The 13,904-nt window shown below is 41.1% G+C and overlaps 1 protein-coding gene across 3 annotated transcripts in view; it reads right to left on the reverse strand.

Moving 5' to 3' along the window:
• agpat4 (1-acylglycerol-3-phosphate O-acyltransferase 4 (lysophosphatidic acid acyltransferase, delta)) overlaps nucleotides 1-13,904 on the reverse strand; it is a 105,864-nt gene that overhangs the window by 27,866 nt on the left and 64,094 nt on the right. For all 3 annotated transcript variants that reach the window (XM_078230126.1, XM_078230128.1, XM_078230127.1), the window contains 3 exons: nucleotides 13,745-13,847; nucleotides 7,697-7,772; nucleotides 4,737-4,935 (listed from right to left, as the gene is read on the reverse strand). In XM_078230126.1, the coding sequence (XP_078086252.1) occupies nucleotides 4,737-4,935; nucleotides 7,697-7,772; nucleotides 13,745-13,847 (378 nt within the window). The remainder of the gene's footprint in view (nucleotides 1-4,736; nucleotides 4,936-7,696; nucleotides 7,773-13,744; nucleotides 13,848-13,904) is intronic.

The following is a 13,904-nucleotide window of genomic DNA, read 5'->3' on the forward strand; positions in this document are numbered from 1 at the left end:
AGCAAGTTTCTTCCTCCTATTGTTGGGGAAGAGCATCTTTCTCTGCCTTTTCACTGCAGATTAAAGAGGGTGCCAATAAAGCAGGCTTTGACTTTCCCAAATCCATTCATCTTCTCTAGCTCCCAAGTCCCAAGGTCTCCAAATCTACCTATGGTGTGGCCCTTTAAATAATCCAGGTGATATCATTCCTTGCAGTTCCAAACCATGCCACTGATGCTAAACCCAGAAGTAAAATTACAGTGAGATGGCCATGTTAAAATGCCACTGATCAAAACACTGTACTTACTCTTGGGTTTCCCATGTAAGATTAGGACCACAAACTTCCAATGTGCTTCCAAGTTATTAGAGCGGCCAATGCCTCCTGACAGTCATAGTACACGTGATGTGGAGATGCCGGCGTTGGACTGGGGTAAACACAGTAACAGTTTTAACAACACCAGGTTAAAGTCCAACAGGTTTATTGGACAGCAGCCTCAAAATTGTGTGATCCTGATGTGTCAGGAAAATCTTTTTTTTAAAGGAAATTAAATAACAGGATGCAGATTATGCACTTTCCAGGTTCATTAATTTAATTGCTTTTGAATTGATGTGACCCGTTATATTTATTCTCCGCGTGTCCACATATAAAAATAGTGACAAAGTAAAAAAGTTGCTTTTCTAATTTACAATGCAAACATTAACAACCATTAGAGAAAGAAAAAGTAAATTTCAATAGTTTGTGCCATCGGAGTATATTGCTTACCTAAAACTCATTATTCAGCAGTGACTCAAACATCACAATGCTAACATTACACCAATTATTTAAGTGTTAAATCATTTCCAGAATCAATCAGCTCGAGTATCTAAATTTGAATTAAAATTTAAATTATTCAGAAATAAATGGGTATTAGTATGTATTTATGTGAAGGCAAAAAGCACTTTCATGGGCTGTGAACATGCTAGCAAGGCCAGCGTTTGTTACCTATCTCTAAATGCCCTAAGAAGGTGGTGCAAGCCTCCTTCTTGAACCATTGCATTCCACCTGGCACTGGTACACCCAGTGCTATTAGGAAGACGAAAAGTCAGCCTTTTTATGGTTTTTCTGTTTCTTGAGGGTCAGTTTAAATCTGTTCACACAGGATTTTTGTAGAGCTGTGGAAGTGAGCTAGGAGGCAGATGTGCCAACAATTTTGTGATAGCAGCCAGCCTCTGGCATATCTTGAAGGTTTGAGGGGTGGGATTGTTAACTGCCCGCAAGCAGTGAGTAGATAATGAGACCAATTTACAGGACCTATTAAAGGGCACTCTCTTGACCTGCCTGAAATTTTCTAAGTTGCACAATGACAGCCTAGGAGATGTGGACATTTTAAAATATTGTAAACTCTTCAAGTTCTCTCATCTACAACGGCAGCGTCCATTTGATGGTTTCCTATTGGCACTCCAGATTCGGGAGCCCATCATTAATTGAACAGAGTGCCCAGAGACAGCCATTAATTGGCTGCTTCCTCTAAAATTTCCCTCTGGGACCTGCCATCAGCATTGGTGGGCTCCTGATCTGCAGTTTACGCCAAAGGTAGGATTGGAACCAGGGAATGAAAATCCTACCCCAAAATGTGTTATGATCAAACTAAAAATTTCCCTGATTTACAAGTGACAAAATTTGGAAATTTCATCAACGTATATCAAACAAACATATTTTGAATAACTCCTTCAACTCTTCTACCGTCCTTATCTCTGATGCAGGAGTTAATACATTTCTGGATCGCCAAAACTGAAGTTTGCTGCTTAGCTCTCTGCTGCAGCCCAACCTCATTCCAAGATCCAACCCACAATTGTTATTACTCCATCACCAAACCAACCAGACTCGTATCTCGTTGTACTCACCCAAAACAGCGTTCCAGTAAACAACTTTCTGTACTGAGGTCAGTATTCATATTGCTACCTTTCTTTAGGCATGCTTACTGCTTCTTCGTTTTCACAACAATCAACCGTATCCTTCAGTCGCCTGACATCTCCCCCGCCATCCTCACCTATCAACACATCTTTAATTTTCCATCCTCTTTATGCAGCTTAAAATGTGACAGACCCAAAATCGAACTAATGATTCCTGCCAGAAACTTTGCGCATTACCCCTTCCTGACAATTAATGAGTGAACTTCCATTACCATTTACTTCAAATCTCCAAAATACTTGGCATACCCATGTCTATCTTTCACCCACCACCCATCTGCCCTGTCCCACCAAATAACACAAACATCCATCCACACCTTTGTCATCGACGAGATTGCCTTCAACACCTGCCTCACCAGACTTGTCGCCAGATTTTAAATAGAACTTTCACCAACCATGTTCTATCTTGTACCAAGGTCCACTTACAAACTACCCCTTAACTTCTGGCTTTGCATTCCTCAGTGCATTGGAGTTTCAAAATGTTATTTACAAATCCTTCCAGAGCTTTGCTCAATGCAAATCTTCCCACCAGCTCCCATGCTTTGACCTCCTTTCTAACATGGATTCTAATCTTTGCTCCACTATTCTAATGCACAGCCATTGGTGGTAACTTTATTCCATCTTTTTGCTCTTTTCTGGAATTCTCTTACTAAACCCATTGCCTAAATACACTTCAACTCTTTCCATTTCAGATCCAATGCCACATTGTGTTTTGGTGCATTAAAATCACATAAAAGTTGTTATTCAAAAAAATACATCATCATGTAAATTGACAATGGTTTATAAACCAATACTTGCAAGAACCGCAATACCCAAGAAGCCCCCGTTTCGCCTCTCTCTTTAGTCTCTTTTCCCTTCCTGAAGATGTTGACTGCTTGCTAGTGTACAACTTCGCAGATGCCATCCATTCTCCTGCACCTCGTCCATACAGCCATTACTCATGATTCAGATACGATATTAGCTGGTCACAGATCATTCAATCAAGAACTTGGAAGTTTTACCCAAATTTAATCTTACCTCATTAACTGCATATAGACTGCCTTTAAAACATACAAAATATCTCATGGTACTCAATGAATGTCAAAGGAGGAGGAATTAGTACGAATGCTTGAAGAAATGGTTTTGAAAAGATTGAGATTTTTTAAAACTATGAATAGATATTAAGATAGAAGAGCTTTGAGAAAAGTCAGCCAAAAGCCCTACTAAAGAAACATTGTCATTGGCTGTCCCTTGTTTGAGGAGAAAGTCTACTCAGGATCAGGAGTTTCTACCACGGATTTTCATGAAAGTGAATTTTGAGCCCACAGATCTTTGGACACATGGTGCAAGATGTCCCATGAGGGAGTGGGATCAGAACTGCAGGATTTCCTTCATTTTCTTTTCCGCAGCCGCATTGCTTCATCCAGACCGGACTCAAAAGCGTGATGGACAAGTTGTTGACATTTGGAATGATTGATAGCAAACTCCTTTCAAATCATTGTCAACACTGCTGTTCAAGGAAAGCTCAAGACTGCCTTTGAAGCATTTTCTTTAGAACATTGGCCATTTGAGAAAACAGGATCGGTTTTGTTTATTCATAGTGTGCGAGTGTCGCTGACTAGGGACGCATTTATTGCCCATCCCTAATTGCCGAAACACTTTCCAGCCATCCAGTGTCCAATCTATTAAAGTTGATTTTGCAGGAGTTTGCTCTCAATGCTTGTGGAGTTGGCTAAATGATAGTCATTTTTGTTGAACAGTCACTGAATTGGGAGGATGCAGCAGAGGCATTGCTGAAAGAATGTTTCTAGCACTCTTACGTGTCAGTACCAGAGCTCACTGCTGTACAGGGGTATGTTGAACAGAACTGTTCTATACGCTTAGGACTTTCGTTAACTAACGAGGTGCTTCCTGTCAAACGCTCACCGTCACAGTTTGTAGAAGGCTGATCTGGCGTTGGATCTCCTCAATGGTGACCTTTCGAGACAGAGAGCTGCCAAGATATGGGAAGTGCTTGAAAAGAGCAATGAGGGAAGGAACTAGAAGAGTGGAGGATGTACTGGTCAAGCAAATATTTGTAGATCAGGATCAAATTCAATACTTTTTGGGAAAGAGTGGAATCATAAAATCAGCAGCAGCAGATATGCGGGGCTTAATACAAGAGTGGATTTGGGTGTCTAGCAATGAGGAATGAAAAGTTGACTGCTATCCCCTGCCTGACAGAGGAACATGGAGGCTTCCTGCGGAGCCTTGGTAATGAAGAGATCAGTAAATGCAAGCATAGACAAGATTTTATACACTGAATCATCTCTTTGAATTTATATATTGCCCAATAATAATAACAGTTGCTGACCCAGTCTTTCACTAGCTATCATTTAATTGCAGGTAAAGGAGTTAAAACATGAAGGACAAGGAAAATACACAAAGGATAGATTAAACAAGATGAAAAAACATCACATATTTCAACCATGATGCCCATCTTCAGTCCAAGATAGCATGCACATGCATTACCATCAAATCTCTACATGCAATTGTGACATAAGTTGACGTCCAGGAATAAATCTTTTAAGACAGAATCTGAACAAATTCTGAAACATAATTGTTACTCAAAAAAGTGCAGCAGCTGTATATATTAAACAGGAACTCAGAGGTAAAAAAAAATGTTTTGGAAATCAGCAACGGAGCCTTCAAAAAGGGAATTTTTGCCAAACCTCCTCCAGAATCCAGAAGGCATTTAGCAGAAACAGCCTGTTCATTTTTCACAACTCAAACTCATGCTGAGCACATGCTTCACATTCTAGATGGGAACACAAATCCACATGACTTACCTGCAACAATGATAAGTGAAAAAGTGATGAGGGTCAAGGAAGATCGATTGCAGATCATATTAGCAACTAGTTTAAATAAAGGAAACAGCAGCAATGCAGCCCAGAACAGCCAATTTACAAGGACCCATGGTCGCTTTGGTGGTACAATTGGAGTGCCTGGATAAGAGCCTCTTTTGAAGTATTCCTCCTGCAGTGTATCCTAGAATTAGGAACAGGATAGTATATTTAGTAAAAATTATGTTTCTAAACAAAGATTCATCCATCATATTGTCTATACGGTACTGCTTAGATAGTTTTAGTAATTTCTGTAAACAAACAGAGTATTAACGGGCCAAATCATCCAATCTCCGGAAAGGAAACTGAATGAATGACTGAAATGCATGCCGTGACATGTGGAATTTCAGACACATTGAATTCTGTTGCAATTGCCCAAGAAGTTTCAACTTCTTCAAGCTGCCTCACAGCGCCAGTGATCCGGGTTAGATTCCTGGCTTGGGTCACTGTCTGTGTGGAGTTTGTATGTTCTCCCCATGTCTGCCTGGGTTTCCTCCAGGTGGTTTGGTTTCTTCCCAGTCAAAGAACAAAGAACAGTACAGCACAGGAAACAGGCCCTTTGGCCCTCCAAGCCTGTGCCGCTCCTTGGTCCAACTAGACCAATCGTTTGTATCCCTCCATTCCCAGGCTGCTCATGTGACTATCCATGTAAGTCTTAAACAATGTCAGCGTGCCTGCCTCCTCCACCCTACTTGGCAGCGCATTCCAGGCCCCCACCACCCTCTGTGTAAAAAACGTCCCTCTGATATCGGAGTTATACTTCGCCCCTCTCACCTTGAGCCCGTGACCCCTCGTGATCGTCACCTCCGGTCATACGACCACAGGTTGTCCCTTTGTCTGGGGTCAAAATAATTATTTTCTCAACCAGTTGTATCCTGCACCTCATTGTACAGACCCTTGCAATCACAGAAACCAAAAAGATATTAAAATTCATTATGCTTGCAGATCTGCTAACAGACTCTTGTTAGATTTGTGACTGCCCAAGCCCATTTCAAAAGGGCCATAGGGTTGGTATTTGCATTCGATTAGCTCACCTTCCTAGTGGAGTCAATGGGTGGGATTTTACGGCCTCGCTCATCCCAAAACCGTAAAAGCCCACCCGAGGTCAATGGACTTTTCTATGGTCTGCCCCTCGCCCGCTCAGATTCCTGTGGCGGGCAGGGTGGTAAAATTCCTGCCGAGACAATGGCTTCCAGACACCAGACCTTCAATGCACATGGTAACTCTTCCAGCAACTAATGACTGCGACGTTATCAGTCCTGAAATCAAAACTAGTTTCAGGCACTGCACACATATCCTTTTTGGAAATTGTGGAGAACGATCATATGATTTCAGTGACCATTTTAAAGTCTCTGTATGCCTTTGAGAACGGAGAAATCCTCAGTGTGCTGTTTTATCTACTGGAAAGGACTCCAGCTGCTCAGCTGAGCAAGCAATTGGTTACCACCTCTCAGCTTCTCCAAGCCTGTCTCTGTTGGACGATTCTTTACCATTGCTTACTGAACCAACCCAGTCTGTGTATGCCTACTTCAACTGTGATATCCACACCAACTGCAAAACAAACCCAAAACTCTCATCTTCAGCCAGCTGAACTCCAAATCCTATGTGAAGGTCTTCCATATTGGACATTGGCTCGGGAAATAACTTTAATATTAATGTCTGTGGTCCTTGTACTGTTCATAGCTTGTGTTGTAAAACTTCTTTTTCTGCCCCCTGTCCAGGTTTTGAATTTGAAATAAACTAACTTTGAGTTATTCCTACCACACGTTTGCTGTGGTTTATTAATAAATTGGATCTCACAAACAAGGGTTTGGCAAAACATGTCACTGCATACTTCAAAAATAATTCAAAACACCGTCTGCTTACAGACAGGTGGAGAGAGAAAATCAGTGCAATTTGTCTATCTCCATCCTGTCAGTAACATAACCAAACTGATTTAGCCTGATACATCATTACTTCAATCTAAATTTAGACTTTTGAGGTTTTCCTGCCATTAGGAAAGTGGCATGAAATAACAAGAGAGGGGTTGAGGTAAAACAGACTTACAATATTTCTGTTTGCAGCCTGGGCCTAACAAGTGCAATATCACAATGCGTGACCTACATAATAAGGTTGCATGATGGAAGACAAGTCCTTTTTGCCACATTTACAAATTCCAGTGATTTCTAGCTCTGGTAGGGGCACAGCATAGTCTGTGGCTAAGCAGTGCAAAACAGATCACAACTTAATCTGCCCACATGCTAAATCCTGAGGTGCAGTTAGTTTAAAAGGGAAATGATGGCAAGTACTGACAGTTCACTGTCAAATCCTTCTGCAAAAGTATGGACCTTCTAATGAAGCACTTCACAGCCTTGTGACTTAACATTAGGTTCAACAATTCCAGATCAAAATCTCTGCCACCATTTGTTCATCAAGTCACAACTGTTGGTAACAATTCTGCTATTCCCATTTGCCTCAGGACAAATCTGCTCTTTAAATTTTCCTATTACCATCCTTTTGCCTTGCGTCGTCAAACCTCTGGTCATTATCTTGCTTGCCCTCCAACCATCACACATGTAATGTTCTTTTCTTTCCTTGCTCCTTTACCCTTAAATCTGAAACATCTCAACATTTTCTGGTTCTGATGAAAGATCAAACTAAAATATTAATTTTGTCATTGATGTTCATATACATGATCAATGTATGATACGTGCACAATGCTACAATTTCAGCATACAAACAGAAACAAGTCATGTTCTGTCCTCTTTGGTTTGCCATCCACTTGTGATTAAAAATTTCTTATGGTCTTAAATCACTCCAGGGCCAAATATGAATTGGGTTACTGTCGCCTTACAGAAAACGGGGTACATCTTGGTCTGAATAATGAGTCAATTAATATTTCTTTACCATTGAACTGACAAACTCACCTTTTCTTGGTATAGTTTATGAAGCCAGGCAGCACATCCCCTTTCATCTTCAGGAATCTCTTCCAATGGGATTCGTCTGCAGATCAACAAGGAAAGCTTTAAAACATTAATACATCAAAAATATTCATACTACATAAATTTGAAACAAACACCATGTCTCTTTCCATTTATAACAATAAACAAACTTTATGGGCTGTGATTTTTAATACAGTTAAAAAGAAAAATATATGTTTTCTCATTATTCCTTCTTGGGATGTGGATGTTGCCAGCAAAACAAGTATTTATTGCTCATCCTTAATTGGTTTTTGGGCTACCTTGAACATACACATTGGCCAGAGAATCCAAGCCATTCACAGCAGCAGGATTCCCTGGTCCCACTGACAGCATACCTCCGCATAAGGATTACCCCATTGAAGACGTGGGGTGGCTTCAATGGGAAATCCCATTGACAGTGGTGAGACCAGAGAATCCCACCACCAGTGAACACCACGCCGTCTCCCATCTTTGAAAAACTGGAGAAACCCACCCGTAGAATTCCACCTGCAGAAAGTGGCCATTCAGCCCATCGTGTCTGCACCAACTCTCTGAAAGAGCATTCCATCCTGGCCCATCCCCACCCTATTCCCGTAACCCCACACATTTACCCTGGCTAATCCACCCAACCTGCACACATTTGGGCACTAAGGGTCAATTTAGCATGGCCAATCCACCTAACCTGCACATCTTTAGACTGTGGGAAGAAGCACAGACACAGGGAGAACGTGCAAACTCCACACAGTCACCCAAGGCTAGAATCGAACCTGGGTCGCTGGTGCTGTGAGACCACTGTGTTAACCACTGTGCCACCATGCTACTTTTTGGTGAAGGTAGTCAAAGTTCTATTTGTAGTGCAGTGCTGTAGACATGAAGTATGATATACAAATCTGAAGTCATCATTTTTCTTTTTAGGGAATAACCAGACTAACAGACACACCTGAGAATTTATGTGTTATTTTTGGAAGTTTGGAAAATGCACTCAGACCATCTCAAAATGTATAGGATTTGCTGATCATGAGTTTTAGTGCCTTCAATTTATTGAACTGCCCATAAAAACAGTGGGGGTAAACTATCAAGATGCCACTGCCATCAGTGAGTCAGTCATTTTCAGATTATAGGTATGTAACCATCAGATAAGATCTGGGCTCAGACAGCATTTACTTCACATGGAACTCCACCATCTCTGATAGGAGGCCTTCAAATATAAATTCCATTCAACAGGTACGGAATATTATTTCAACCTATTCAAAATTGATTCCTTTTCCCAAAATACCTTAGTAACTTCAAGTTTAACAAATTTATGAAAGTCAACTTTAAGGGAGAAGATTTTAGTATTATGCATTTTTTTCTTAAAATTGCAAGATTATGATCCTAAAATAACAGTGCAAAATGCAAGCTCCTGTGTACAGCTGCCAGTTGTTGATAGTAAGCGTTGAAGAACAAAGCTTGATGGAATGCATTGCCTATTGTGCTTTGCCCAATTTCACCCTTCTCCGAAATAATCTGACAATTGAGGATAAATGTTAATGGCAGGCATACTTTTAAGGACAATTAATTGGAATTTGAAAAGTATGGTCAAAGAAATGAAAGTTAGCTCAGATTTGTTGAAGGTAAATTGTGTTTGACTAATTTGTTAATACTCTTTGATAAAGTCATGGAGAGGGTTAATAAGGGTATTGTGGTTGATGTTTGAGTATATGGGTTTTCAAAAATATTTGACAAAGTATCACTTAACTGGATTAACAAAATGAATCAAAGGGACAGAGGTGGCATGGATAGAAGATTGGTTAAGGAATAGAAAACACTAGTGGTTAACAGTCGCCTTGCAGACTGGACAGAAGTATACAGTGGTGTTTCCCAGGGATTGGTATCAAGCTCACCATTTCTTTTGAATACATGTTAACGACTTGGATTTGGTACACAGGGAATAATTAGATAACGGAACAGAGTTGTAGTAAACAATGAGAAGGACTGTAACGTACTTCAGGAGGTCATGAATAGACTGGTAAATGGGAAGACATAGTGGGTGAAATCTAGCACAGAGAAATGCAAATGATACATATTAGTAGGAAAAATGAAGAGTTGCAAGTGAAATAAATGGGACACTTTTAAAAGCAAATTGGTGAGTTACAGGCTCAGATTGGAAATACGATGTTGTGGCTGGAGCAGAGACCTGATCCGAAGAGGAGCAGAACTGGGGATTAAATAATTCTGGACACAAGATGCTCAGCAAAATAGAAAAGGACGAAAAGGATGAGGGTGGCATGCCAGGACAAAAGGATGTTTCAGAGGGGTCAAGGATTGAATCTATTTGGCTGGAGCTAAGGGACAAAAACAAAATGTAATGACATCACTATGGACCACCAATTAGTGGGAGAAATGTAGAGGAACACATTTGCAAGGAAATTACAGGCTGATGCAAAAATTATAGGGAAGGAGGGGGTTTGTGTGTGTGTGTGGGGTGGTGGGCGAGCTTTAATTGTCCAAATACAGATTGGGATAGCAATAGTGTAAAAGGAGAAAAGAGCAACAATTCCTAGAGGTGTTCAGAATTTTTTTTTTTAAATAGCGCAGTTGTGCAAAGTTATAGCTCTTAGAATAAATGGGAGAGTAGAAACATGGATATGAAATTGACAGAGTGACAGGAAACAGTCATGATTAATGGATGTCTTGCGGTCCAGATGGAGGTTTGTAGTGCCGTCTGTACATTCTTCCCATGTCCGCGAGGATTTCCTCCCACAGTCCAATGATGAGCAGGTTAGGTGAACTGGCCATGTTAAATTGCACCTTAGCGTCCAAAGATGTGTAGGTTAGGTGGATTAACCATGGTAAATGTGCGCGATTAGGGAGATAGGGCAGAGGGGAGAGCCTGGGTGGGATGCTCTTTCGGAGAGTCGGTGCAGACTCGATGGGCCAGATGGCCTCGTTCTGCAATGTAGGGATTCTATGATTCTTGCTCTTCCTAATTTATATTAATGGCCTCAGACCTCGATATACATAGCACAATTCCAATATTTATGGATGATACAAAACTTGGAAGTATTGTGAACAGAGGGTAGTGTAGAACTTGAAATGGTCTAGACAGGTTGGTGGAATGGATATTCAAGTAGCAGGTGAAATTCAATGCAGTGAAGTGTAAAATGATTCGTTTTGTTAGGAGAATGCAGAGAGACAATGTAAAATAAAGGGTACAATTCTAGAGGGGCTGTTGAGGGTGTATATGTGTGTAAATCATTGAAGATGGAAGGACAGTTTGAGAGAGCCATTAATAAACAATATCTCACCTTAGCCTTTTTTAACAAGGGTATAGAGAACAAAAGCAAGAATATTGTTAAACTTGCATAAAACATTAGCCTCAAATGGAGTACCAAGTCCAGTTCTGGTACCGCAGTTTAGGAAGATGTGAAGGTATTAGTGAGATTGCAGATGTGAATGGTTCCAGGGATGAGGATCTACAATTATGTGGACAAATTGGGACTGTTTCCCTTAGGGAAGTAGAAGGTTGGGAGATTTGTTAGTGGTATTCAGAATTATGAGGGGTCTGGACAGAACAGACAGGGAAAGAACTGTTCCCACTGATGGAAGGATCAAGATAAGGAGGGCATAGATTTAAGGCAATTGGCAAAAGAAACAACAATGAGATGAGAACTTTTTCATGCAGCAAACGGTTAAGATCTGGAACATACTACTGAAGAGTACAGTGCAGGCAAGTTCAAGCGAGACATTCAAGACAGAATTGGATTATCTAAAAAGTAAGAATGTGCAGGGTTATGGGGAGAAGATGCGGGAGTGGCACTGATGCATTGTTCATTTGGAGAGCTGGCACAGAAATGAGGGGCCAAATGGCACTTTCTGTACAGTAACAATTCTGATTCAGAGGATGTAGGAACAGAATGAGGTGAGGTGCCTTTGTTTAAGAAGGACTGCAGGGAAAAGCCTGGGAAGTACAGACCGGTGAGCCTAACATTTGTAGTGGGTAAATTATTAGAAGGTATTCGGAGAGACAGGATCTACAGGCATTTAGAGAGGCAAGGACTGATTAGGGACAGTCAGCATGGCTTTGAGTGTGGAAAATCATGTCTCATGAATTTTGAGTTTTTTGAAGGGGTAACCAAGGAGGTAGATGAGGGCAGTGCGGTCGACGTGGTCTACATCAACTTTAGCAAGGCCTTTGACAAGGTACTTGGTAGGTTGTTATACAAGGTTAAATCTCACAGAATCCAGGATGTGGTCGCCAATTGGATAAAAAAATTGGCTTCACAACAGAAGACAGGTTGTAGAGGGTTGTTTTTCAAACTGGAGGCTGCGACCAGCAGCATGCCTCAGGGATTGGTGCTGGATTCATTGTTATTTGTCATTTATATTAATGATTTGGATAAGAATTTATGGGGCATGATTAGTAAGTTTGTAGATAACACCAAGATTGGTGGCACAGTGGACAGTGAAGGAAGTATCTAGGATCTTGATTAATTGGGCTAGTGGGCCAATGAATGGCAGATGGAGTTTAATTTAGATAAATGTGAGGTGATGCATTTTGGTGGATTGAATTGGGGCAGGACCTACTCAGTTAATGGCAGGTGAGGAGTACAGGTTCATAGCTCCTTGAAAGTGGAGTCACAGGTGGACAAGATGGTGAATGCAACATTCGGCATGCTCAGCTTCATTGGTCAGAACAGTGAATACAGGAGTTGGGACGTCTTGAAGTTGTACAAGACATTAGTAAGGCTACACTTGGAATACTGTGTACAGTTCTGGTCATCCTATTACATAAAGGATATTATTAAACTAGAAAGAGCGCAGAAAAGATCTATTAGGATGCTACTGGGACTTGATGGTTGGAGTTAAAAGGAGAGGCTGGATAGACTGGGACTTTTTCCCCCTGGAGTGTAGGAGGCTTAGGGATGATCTTATAGAGGGCATAGATAAGGAACAGAGTCAACATTTTTCCCCAAAAGTAGGGGAGTCGAAAACCAGAGGGTATAAGGTTTAAGGAGAGAGGGGAGAGTTACAAAAGGGTCCAGAAGGGCATTTTTTTTCCACTCAGAGGATGGTGAGTGTCTAGAACGAGCTGCCAGAGGCAGTAGTAGAGGCAGGTATAATTTTGTCTTTTAAAAAGTATTTACAGTCACATGGGCAAGATGAGTACAGGGGGATATGGGCCAAATGCAGGCAATTGGGACTAGCTTAGGTGGTAAAAACTGGCCGGCATGGATAAGTTGGGCCAAAGGGCCTGCTTCCATGCTGTAAACCTCTATAACTCTATGACTAAAGATCCGGACCTACAAGTGCACAAATCTTTGAAGGTGGCAGGACAAATTGACGAGGTTGTTTAAAATAAAACATGCTAGGGTTGTTGTCCTTACAGCAGAGGAGACGAAGAGAAGGTTTGATAGAAGTGTTCAAAATCATTGAGGGTTTTGATGGTGAATAAGGAGAGACTGTTTCCAGTGGAAGAAAGGCCTGTAACCAGAGGACACAGATTTATGGTGATTGGCAAAAGAAGCAACTTTTTTTCTTTCCTCAGTGAGTTGTTGTGATTTGGAATGCACTGCCCTCCTTTTAATATTTTAATAAGGCTGCCTGCCAATGATTTTCTCTCTCCTTCAGCTTTTAACACTGGCTGGCTGGGGTTCCCAGGCCTCAAGAAAACTGGAAGCTGAAAGGAAACAATGACTGTTGGACGAGACAGGCAAGTTATTTTTTCAGCATTTTTTGCAAGGCTACCACCCGATCTTGTTAACCTCCCCTGAAATTGGACTCCACCCTACTCCCTTTTCCCTCACCAGCAATCTAATGAGCTCCACAGCCCACAATCGCCTTCCTGGCCTGCGATCCCCGAACTTACGCCACCCCACCACATCATTCCTGGCCTGCAATTTTATCAACATGTTGCAATATCTCATACTCCACACTCATCATTTCCTCCACCCACATAAATATTGGAGCCAAACACTCTACAACAAAAGACAACAGAAATTTGTTGCATAAATCACATGCACTCCAGTATCTTACCGAACATGCAGATCTGCATGATATTTTTTTCCATGCAAAGTTCCTAACAATGTTGGGTTTTCACCATTTCTGAAATTTAATGTAGCATCATACACAGCTGGAACTAAAGGAAATAATTTCAGATGAAAACAATACAAAAGCCAAATATAATCTTCAATTA

Source organism: Mustelus asterias, chromosome 15, assembly GCF_964213995.1.
Source record: "Mustelus asterias chromosome 15, sMusAst1.hap1.1, whole genome shotgun sequence".
Taxonomy (NCBI): domain Eukaryota; kingdom Metazoa; phylum Chordata; class Chondrichthyes; order Carcharhiniformes; family Triakidae; genus Mustelus; species Mustelus asterias.